The sequence below is a fragment of the Athene cunicularia genome, assembly GCF_003259725.1.
Source record: "Athene cunicularia isolate RWA chromosome 22 unlocalized genomic scaffold, athCun1 chr22_part1, whole genome shotgun sequence".
NCBI classification, from domain to species: domain Eukaryota; kingdom Metazoa; phylum Chordata; class Aves; order Strigiformes; family Strigidae; genus Athene; species Athene cunicularia.
The window spans coordinates 2,166,025-2,176,744 of NW_020799128.1; the positions used below are offsets into that span (position 1 = coordinate 2,166,025).

The 10,720-nt window shown below is 41.1% G+C and overlaps 1 protein-coding gene across 3 annotated transcripts in view; it reads left to right on the forward strand.

The window, feature by feature from the left end:
- EBF2 (EBF transcription factor 2) overlaps nt 1–10,720 on the forward strand; it is a 140,006-nt gene that overhangs the window by 93,218 nt on the left and 36,068 nt on the right. For all 3 annotated transcript variants that reach the window (XM_026863119.1, XM_026863122.1, XM_026863121.1), the window contains exon 7: nt 8,916–8,997. In XM_026863119.1, the coding sequence (XP_026718920.1) occupies nt 8,916–8,997 (82 nt within the window). The remainder of the gene's footprint in view (nt 1–8,915; nt 8,998–10,720) is intronic.

Below are 10,720 nucleotides of genomic sequence, written 5' to 3' on the forward strand. Positions count from 1 at the left end.
TTTTTTTTTTTTTTTTTTTTGGGGTCACTATTAAAAAGAACAAACACGGACTTGCAGGAGCGCTGTGTGGTTCTTGGCTGGAAGAGCAACCCGGACCTGTGCTGTGGGGTAATCGCTGAATTTCTAGGTGCCTTGACTTCCCCATCAGTGAAATGTGTATCAAAGCCTTTCTTTCCTCCTGTCCTTTGTGTACCTTTTCTCCAATAACAATTTCACAACGTGACTGTTCGCTGCTTAGCACAGTTGGAGCCCATAGATACTGTAATAAACCAGGGAATATTATCTGAATGTCCCTTTCAACAGCCCGTCAGCCCAATCCTCTACTCTATTACCTCCCTGCCTATTGACTTTTGATTATGCTATGGCGTTTGGTCCTGTGCCAAATGGCATGAATAATATGGATCTTACAGTATAAATAAGCTTTTAGCCATTGTCTTGTAAGTTACTGGAAAGTTTTGGTGTGGGAGGAAGGAGGAAAACCCAAAGGAAAAGGGAAACTGCTCAGATTGCAAAGAGTCCTCCAAAGACTTTTTGGAGAACAATTGCAATTACAAACACGCTGTTAGTGTTGTGTTTCATTTTCAATTCGAACCCATAGAGTTCAATTATTATTTTCATTAATGGTGTCAGGTTTTCATCAGAGTGCACAAACAAGGAGGTTTTCCTTGGAGATTTTTTTTTTTTTTTTTTTTTTTTTTTTTTTTTTTTTTTTCCCCTAGCAAATGTGGCCATGTCAAATAACTACATTCAGCACCGAGAAATGATTGTCTGTATAACCGGCAGTGCACTCTCCCCCAGCCCTCGTTTCTTGAAAATGGGATCACTTTGCAAGACGGAATAAGCATTTACCAAATGAGTGTGAATTGCAGTTGTGGGTGTGCGTGCTCAGAAAGTGGCACGGAGTCCACTTTAGAGATGAAAACGGCGCAGAAGGTGGAAAACGTACAGAGTACAAATATCAAGTTTACTGACATGCTTCGGGTTTGGATGACGTATTGCAGGTTTACATTCAGCTACTGTTAATTTGTAAATTCAGGAAAAAAAAAGAAAAAAAACGCCACTAGGTATAGGGCAGGGAGAAAAGCGATGTTCTAGGCTGCAGAGAGACAGGGTACTTGGGGAGGAATTGTTCTGTGGTTCAGGCATGAGACTGGGAGTCAGACGGGAGTTAAAGTCCGACTGTTGCTGCAGACACAAGGTACAACGTTCTTTCTCGATCCATCTGAAATACAGGATACCAGTAATTCCATCCCGCAGCTTCTTTTATATCTTGCATAGCGTGTTACTTACCCAAGTGTGATCAGGACCTCTTGGCATGGCAAAACAAACCATAGTTGGAAGCAGTTTTAAGACGGGTACTGCCATCCCGTAATTTTAAGGTCGACTTTGAAGGTAGTCTCATCTGCTGGCCTACCTTAGCTGAATTACCAACCTGGTTTTGTTCCATTTTCGCCTCCGTCTCTAGCATTAGCTTTTCTGAGCTCAGTCTTACAAGGGGCCAGAGACCGTACAAATCAGGCAGTAGTAAGAGTTTTCTGCCTTCTCACGGTGTTTCCAGGTGGTGTTTCAGGTCTGAGAAAGAAAAGAGACCTTAAATAATGGTCCCACATCGAAACTTAAAGTTTAAACTCTAAATCGGACTGATTGACTAAGTGTGGGAGAAAGCAAGCAGGATGTTCAGCGGTGTATGTTGGTAAGTGACACTGGACTGTTAGGTTTGGAAAACTGAATTGTTTTGATACTTAAAATTATCTGATGTTTCCAATTTGAGGGATTCAATGCCTTGTGGCATTTTAAAGTCCTCTTTGAGCTTTTCTCCTTTTTTAAAATAAAAGCACTAATTCCACCTGTTCTCTATTACACTTATCTGATCTGCACGTCTTCATATGCTTTGCATTGTGAGTGTTTTGGAACAAGCATGCTCTTATTGATTGATTAAATATTAATTTAATAATGAAGATGGGCCTAAACAGAAAACTTCTGATCTAGACTTTCCTCAGTGCAAAGGATCTTTGTGTCCTGTCGATTTTGGTCCAAACCGCCTCGATTTAATAATATAAGTACAAATACACAAAAGCCTCACATCTTGAAGCCAGCCTCACTTTTGCCGTTACAATTGTGCTAACATCAGTGCAGTTACTCCTGAACCACACTCTTTAGACCTCTGCAGAAGCAGACTTTGCCGTGGCAAGCATCTGTTTCAAAGCTGGAAAAGAAATGTAGAGCACGGGAAAAAGTTTCTGTAGCAAGGGGTCAGGATCAGTGCCTAGAATCTGAGAGACAGTCAGAGAGGTGAGATGAGGAGAAAGACGTAGTGGCAATGTAAAGGGCTGTATGTGGCAGAAAGCATAAAAAAAATTAAAAATATCCTAGAAATTTAGGAGGAAGGGACCTCAGAGGATTTCTTACTCCATCTCCCTTAGGTGCACACACCTCACTCCTCTCTCGCGCAAGGCTGAGGAATTCTCTTGTCTAGTCTGGTTGTCCTCTGCATGCAGAAGTGTGGGGCTGCAGAGGAGTCTGCCCAGATTGGTGGTCCCATAACTGAAGAAATTACTTTGAATTAAGACAGGCTAGAGAAACGTTTCTCATTTTTCCCGTCAGGAAATGAGAACGTTGTTGGCGGCAGCAGGCGTGATGTTCACGTGTGGGTTTGGTGCAACTGGAGGCTTTCTCTTAAAAAAACGAGTGACAAATGAACAGCCAACTCCTCCTCTCCTGGCCTAGGCTTGGGACCTCATATCATCCGACTCCTGCTCCCTTCTCTCGCACTAAATGTCTGACAAACTCCGAAAAGTATTTTGACCTACATATGTTGGTTTTCACATTTGTTAAACTGGGTTCACACTTTATGCACAGGAGTTTTGTGAAGATTAATTAGCTGCTGTTTGTGGAGTATCATATAAATACTCTGGATTATTGTAATAGCCTCACTCATTTCTCACACAGTATAAGGTGTATGTTCATTTAGAATGCCTTTGTGCAGCGCTTGATCCCACATTGACTATAACTGCTGGAAAAGAGGAGGAAATTTTCTCATCGGCTCCCTAATAATACACACTGACATAATAGAACGGAATTACTCCAGAGATAAATACTCAGATTATAAAGAAGTTTTCTACTGTGATATTCATTAAAATCAAGATGATAATATCCAATAAATTAATTGATTTTAAACCCTGACCTTCAGATGCGTGTGCAGGATCTGACCTAGTCCCTTTGAAAGGAAGAGTTTTCAAGCAAAACCTTCTACTTTGTCGTGTTGTGGCATCGGGTAGGGTTACTCGTCACACTTATCTCAGAGTCTGCAATGCCAAGACATACATGGGTGAGTCGAGGGGAGGATGGGAGACCCTGATCTCAGAATTTCCTAGCTTTGATGGTGTTGGAGTCCGGCCCTCGCTGTAATGATAGTTTTGCAGTTCATAGTATATTTAATCTTAGTGTTGTTTAACCGGAGCAAAGATACTCCTAACAACAGCTTCTAGCTTTTTTCTTTCTTCACTTCATGACCTTTTGGAAGCGCTTTAATTATTTAAGCAGAATGCCATCGTATCTTTATATTTTCATTAGATTGTAGCATCATAGGATTTGCTGATAAACATAATCATACTTGGTGGTAGGCATGTTCTCATGCCAAAAAAATGACTGAGGCCATGAATCCAAGTTCTCCAGCAAGCCAAGTGAGACAGGATTATCTCAGTATTTGCTTTACATGGAATATTTTTGAGGCTGCTCACCAGATTTAAACAATGTTGTGTCTCTTGATTCTGTACCTGTATTTTAAGAAAGCACAAAAGGTGGATAGGAAGGTTAGTTAAGATGTAGAACCAGGAGCCAGGAGATCCGAGTCCTAGTCCCAGCTCTGCGGCAGACCTGCGATGTGACGGGGAGCAATTCCCTCCCAGTTTCCAAGCCCTGGCATCTTTGCCTGTAAAATGGTGAGTTACACCACCTGCTGCAGAGGGGTTTTGTGAGGCAGAATTAATTGAAGTTTAAGTCCCATAGAATGGCGCTATAAAAGCACGAAGCACATTATCTATTTCTGTGGTTCCATGTGGCGAGACTAATCAGTCCCAGGTCTTGTGGCAGGGTTTTTTTAAAAAAAAAAAAAAATTAATGGATTTTTTTTTTTCTAAAACTACACCTTCTGTTGCATGTGGGACTGCTCTTTAGGGCTTCTGTCTAGTCCTGTTGACGTCACAAGAAAGATTTTTTTTTTTTTTTTTTTTCCTGACTCCAACAGGATTTGATTAAGTTTTTTCCTAATCATCCGAGATGGCGGATGAACATTCACAAGAGGTGTGGAACATGCTTTCTAGTTCTAGACACATTTTAAAGTTGCCTCAGGTAGGTACAGAACCTAATAACCTAGGCATACACAGGCAAGGTGGGAGCGTGGGTCAGCAGTGGCTTCGGAAGGAGCTTGAGGGATGCAAGAGCTGCCTGGATTGCCCTCACCCTTTCCCACTGTCCGTGACAGACCTCTGCAGGGGAAGTTGTTCTTCTGTCTCACAACTGCATTACGGATTGCATGAGCCCTCCCCGTCTGCTTTCCCACCAAGTCAGGTCGGATTGCTCATAGTATTGCTGAAGGATAGTTGAGATCACACAGCTGTCTTTGTACTGAAGTGAAAAAGGGGCACTGAAAGGATTCATCAACCGAGCTCCTTGGCATGATGGGAGCTACCGGTAGGAGAAGCAGTAACTGTTAAAACAGCTCCCTCTAAATCCTAAAAAAGGGATTTACATTTCAAATGGCATTTTGGAGACCTCTGCCCACGGTATCAGTCCGTAGATAGAAAGCTTGACTATGTAACAGAGACAATAGGAAAAAAAAGGATAAGCCTATAGTTATATCTTAATTAATTTTATGTCTATGCGTAAAGTTACTCAGGTTTTCTGTAGCCCTGCCAGAATTGTTAGTGGTAGTCATTCAGAATTGTTTAGGTTTTCCCCCAGAGCCCTTAGATGTTGATCTATGAGATGACTGGGCCTTGCTCTCTGCTTGGCTGGGATCGGAGTTATCTGCTAAACTCATAGCTAATGCCGTCCCTAGCAAGGAACAAAGGCCAGCTAAGAAACATGAAAACGAGCTAATTCTTTTAAATTCTGGTTGGTTTTTACTTTTTTTTTTTTTTTTTTTTTTTCTGTATGTATAGGTTAAGGCCAAAACCTGGCTAAAGGTTCTTATTTAAAAAAAATTAATAAAGCCGTTCTGCAATTCTCCTATTACCCCTAAATCAGCTTCATTTAGTGCTAAACCTTCTCTCCTCTTTGCTCCCCCCAAGTCATTTTTATTCTAATGCTGCAATAAATATTAATGCTTTTCCCAGATGCAACCACTTAAAATATATATGTATATATAACGACCTACCAAATACTTCATGCAGATGCCCAGTTGCAGCTAAAATTTGACTGGAGAAACTCTGACAGGAGAAAAAGAGAGAGACGTGGTTGAGCCAGAGGGAAGATAAAAATTCTTGTGTGTGCATGGAAATAAAACTGCGTCTAAATCTGGGGTGATAGGAGGGAAAAGTGTCTTAGGGCAGCATATCCAGTGAGCTCCAAAGAAACTACAGATGTCTTAGTACAGGCGACATATAGGAATACCGCCACACTGCTTCCGTCCTAAAAACCCCAGCCAGCACTCTGGAAAGTGAGATGAGGAATTACCGGTGCCCGTCCTGTGACGTCCTAAAGGTGCACAATTTTCTGCAGCTGAGGGGCTCAGCAGTTCCAGAAAGTCAGGCACCTTTAAGCGGTCTCGAGTGGGACTCCCGGAATTGCTGCTGGTTGAATACCCGGGGTGAAACACCCTAAAGCAGGGGGTGTTTGCGTGCTGGGTGCTGTTTACCGCAGAGCAGTCGGTGAGCGACGCGTCTCGTAGGAGGCAGAGAGCTCGGAGAGGAGAGTTTTGGTTTCTGTGTGTTGTTACTGGACAACACACCCGTTGAATCAGCACAGAGCTAATTGAAATCCAAGATCATTTTCACATATGCTGTTGATTTATGTTTTCTGGGGATCTGGACCCTAATTTTTTTGGGAGATATTTAGCAGAAATTAAGAAATTGAGTTCTTTGCCGTTGCAGTGTTGCAGAGTTCAGTCACTGGTGCTGTTAAACGTACATTTAGAATTCTTTACCTTTCTGTCTCTGCCTTTTAGGGGTTTGTGTAAAGTGCAGTACAGCTCTTCCCAAAGTCAGCTCAGCTGACACAGCGAGTTCTCTTCCCCCTTTCTTTGCTGTGAATTTCTTCCTTCTGTAGTTCATGTTGATCATTTTTTCTCATCCAGATGAATAGGGATGCGAGCATTTAAAAAAAAATTAAAAAGGAAACTGGACATGGTCCTGATTAACTTGATCTATTTTTCCTTGAAAGTAGCAACTACTTGTGGATTTTTGTTTGCAGTTACTCTCCAGAATAATCAGTTAGCCAGCAGCTCATTGATTTTCATGTAAAAGTTGCTTGCCTTGGTTTCATTATGGAGTTTGGTTCCGTTCTGCAGTTTTTCCTTCCATAGGTAGATCTCAGTAACATGAGCTGTTTATATATCTACAAATATTATTTTATATATATATATCTATAAGAAGAGGGAAGGATAAAAAGGAGTGTTTGTGAGTAAGATTTCTGGCTCAAATTCTCCTGTGAGTCTTTGAGTGTACCGGCATGCATAGTATTTTTCCTTCTGAAAACATTCTTACAGATAAAATCTTGCTTACCGAATCACTCAAAGAAAAGAGGTCACAGGTTTTAGCACGAGGACTCAGTGAGACTTATTCGATAGACTATATTCACTCCGTGCTGCTCCCGAGGCATGAAGTTCTGTAGGATTTTTAGTTCGGAATACAAGGAGGTGACCGGGGCTCTGTTCCCAGAAGTTGCCCTCTGGCAGGCGAGCCCCGACACATCTCTCCTGCTGAACCCGAATGCCAGCGTGAAGAGAGACCACAGCAGGACGCTGGACTTCCACCCCGATTGGTGCCACAGGAAGAGCCAGTGAGCTCGTTCAGTCCTAAACGAGCAGGAACGATGGAGAGAAAAATTAACAGTCTGCCAAATGCACACACAGAGGAAAGAAATGTTTCAGATATTTGTAAAATGTTTGTGAAGAGATTTCAGGCAAAAAGGAAGATTTTAATTTAAAAAGCTCACTGGAAGGATGTATTTTGTGGCAGCTAGATGCTGTTATCTGGGTCTTTTTCGTGGGTTCAATTGTCGTGAGGTTTTCGAAGTGTTTTGTTTGTTCAAGCAACACATAAATGGATCAGATCCTTCGATATTTCTTTGTACGTTTGGGGCAGATGGGAGAGAAATAGCGTGATGTAAGCGGTGCAAAGAAAGTAGCAATAACAAGGGAGAGTGGGTTTCTGCTTTATTGTCTTGTGTTAGGACTATTTTGGTTGTTGTTGTTGGTAAACCCTAGGAAATATACATCTTTCTCCTTTAAAGTTCTAATTCAAGGCATGAATGTGTGAGTTCTGAAGGGACTTAGGGACTGCGGTAAAAAATCGTTGTCATAGTAACAGAAAGGGAAATAGGCCTGGCTCACCTGGGACTTTAACTTACTGCAAAAGCAGATTTTTTTTTTTTTAAGGAAAGCACTCTGCAAGAGAAATAAATAAATAAATAAACTGTTCTTTGTATTCTAAATCAATCCTTCAACTATTTACTTTTTCTTATCTCCGAGTCTTTTTCCCCCTAAATCTATCTTAAAGACTTTTTTTAATTTTTTTTTTTTTAATTTTAATTGTTGCAGTTGAACCCATTTTGTCTGACAAACAGAAATGAAAAGAATCACAGAAAATGTTTTCACTTGCGACAGAGGATGCCAAAAAAAATTGTCTTGCCTGTTATGTCTGAATTTTGAAGACACGCTTGTTTTGCTTTTAATGCAACAACTGTGATTTTTCGTGTCGTTTCCTTACCTCTGAAATTCACAGATTTAATCAGATTAATCAGGTAACAAAGGGAGGGATCCTCTCCTCCCTGGATTTGACATAAAATTTTGTGGAAAAGCTCATAGAGAAATGCCTGCCTAATATTTCCAAACTGTAAAATCTATATGCTCTAGCGCATAGTGTTGGGTAAACCAATCAAGCATACTGAAGATTCAACTTGTGTACATGACAAGCTAAACTCTACAGAATAATAACACAGAAAGATAGGCGTATGTGATGGGGCAAAAATAATTGGCATGAGAACTTTGTACAATGTTAATAGGTTTATCTGCTTGGACAGCATGAGCTGTCATGTATTACTTCAGGTTGTGTTTTTGTTATCCTCTCGCAAAATCTATGTAAGATTATAATCTGGAGTCTTGGCAGTTCTGCTTCTCTGCTTTAGTTACTGAAATCTTAATAACTGAAAGCACTGTCACGATGAAATCGCATCAGCTTCTTCTGGGAGCTTTATTTGTTTCAGTTTTTTAATACATTCTAAGTAGTTTCAAGGCTTATCTGCTTCAGAGTTGCCCTGTCGGGTTTTGTAGTTTTTACAATAACATCATCCTTCTATATTGTTTCACGGAAAATCCCTTCGGACAGCAAAAGAAAGACCTTGTATGCAAGGGAGAGATAAAGAAAGAGACTAAAATCGTGTGGTCAAACACGCAGTGAGGAAACAGGCGTAAATCGGAGTAGATACGTTGACTTACACCAGCTAGCAGCCCAGCTCAGCCTGGATCGCAGTCACAGTGGTTGTACTTTACCTGATTTTATTTTTTTTTTTAAACTTCTGTTTGTTAGGGCTTGTTTATGTTTGTTTTATTTATTTCTGTTTCGGTAAGTTCTTACAGTCCTCGGTCTACTGATACACCGTCACGTAAATCACTACGCTGTGTATTTTAAAACAGAATATAACACCGCATGGTTTGTTATGGTTAATAGAAGTGACGTGGTTCTTTATCTTTCCAGATTCTTCTTAAAATTTTTTCTCAAGTGCAATCAGAATTGCTTGAAAACAGCAGGAAACCCAAGAGATATGAGACGGTTCCAGGTAAGTCTTACAAGGCTTGCATTAACCTGTCTGCTTTTTTTCCTCCTTTTCCTTTTCCCTCTCCTCTCTCTTACATTGTTCATAATAAATATGATGACAGTATATGATAAGCCATATCGGATATTGTTAAAGTTTTTCTCCATTCGTTGTGTTTAAACCTTTCTTTCCCCCCCCCCCTCCTCTTTTTCCTCTTTTTTCCACTCTGAATCCCCAAGGGGAAGTGATGTACTGTACCAACCAGCAGTGGATATTTGATTTGACACCCTCGGGCAAAGCACTTGCACATACAGCTGCCCACAGCAGGGATCATGTTTGTGATACTTAGATGCCTCAGAATTTTTCAAAGTAGCTCTGTACGTGGTACACAAGCAGTCTCCTCATCTTCCCCTCCACTCCCAATCTCTTTCCATCTCTCTTGCCTTTTAACACTCTCATGCCCTCCCTTTTGCTGCTTTAAAAAAAAAAAAAAAGAAAAGCTAAAATAGTGATGGTCACTTTAAGATCTCACGCAGCAAAGCAACAAGACCCACGGGACAATGACCCAGCTGCTTTGCAGTGAAATCTGCCACTGGTTTCATCATAGCTGTCGCTGATGTATTGTGAATACCAGCTAATAAAAACACAGAAGGAGGTGAGGTGAAGTGTGTCAGCGGGGAAGAGGAAGGCAGACACCGTCTCCCATCTTTCAGACCCTAACCTCTTAAGCAGCTACGTTTAAATAAATAGCCCTCAAAAAACCGTAACGGGAACACTCAAGCCTTTTCCATCCGGGCTGCAGGGTGACGTCCCTGGGTGGTGTGGAAGGTGGCGCGGAACGCCGGAGAACTCCCTCAGGCAGCTGGGAGAGGCAGCGGGGTCGCGGGAGCGGGGCAGGGTTGCGTGTCAGACGGTTGGACCGTACCAGGTGACCTTCGAGGAGCCATTTGTGTTTCTTTGCGTATCTATTTCCACCTCTCCAAACGGTAAAACTTTGTGGTCTTGATTCAGGAGAGCATTTGAGAGAGCGCGTGTGTGCTTGGCCGGCCCAGAGCCTTGGAAATCTGCTGGTGACAATCAGGATTGTCCTGCCCGACGCTGCTACTGCTTCTTGTCATGATTAGTGTACCGGCACCGTGTCACATCCCTGAGACAAAGTGGGTGTTTGCCTTATCGAGGGATGGGTGATTTTCTCGTAGACCCACAGGATTTGTAGCGGGAAGGTGACGCCCTTAGGTTTGGTGGTTCACGTTTCATTGCTTGGGCACTTGCATCAGTCTCCTTGTTTATAAACGAAGTTAAAACTCCACAGGAGTTCACTGAGTTGTTAAAAACTTTCCACCAAAACATGTTTTCACAGACAAGTGGTTTTTTTACAAGTTTTTTTTACTTTTACTAGCAATGAAAAATTCACAGGAGGTATATTTTTATCAAAAAAAAACCAAAAAACAAAAAACAAAAACCCAGAGAGTTCAACTTTTAAGATAAATACTGCAAAGTGAGAGCTTCTGAAAGCTTCAAATATTTTAAAGAAATATAAGAAAAAAAAAAAAAGTTGTTAATTTTTTCTTTTGAGCAGAAATGAATTTGGAGAAAGATTCCCGACCAGCTTAATTTTTTTCAGTAGTAATTTAAAGAGACTGCAGGGACTTCATTCTGTTTTTTGAGATGATAGGACATGAGAAAAAAAAAAAGAGGTTCTCATTGTTAGAAAATTTATACTCATTCTTTTTTTTTTTTTTTTTTT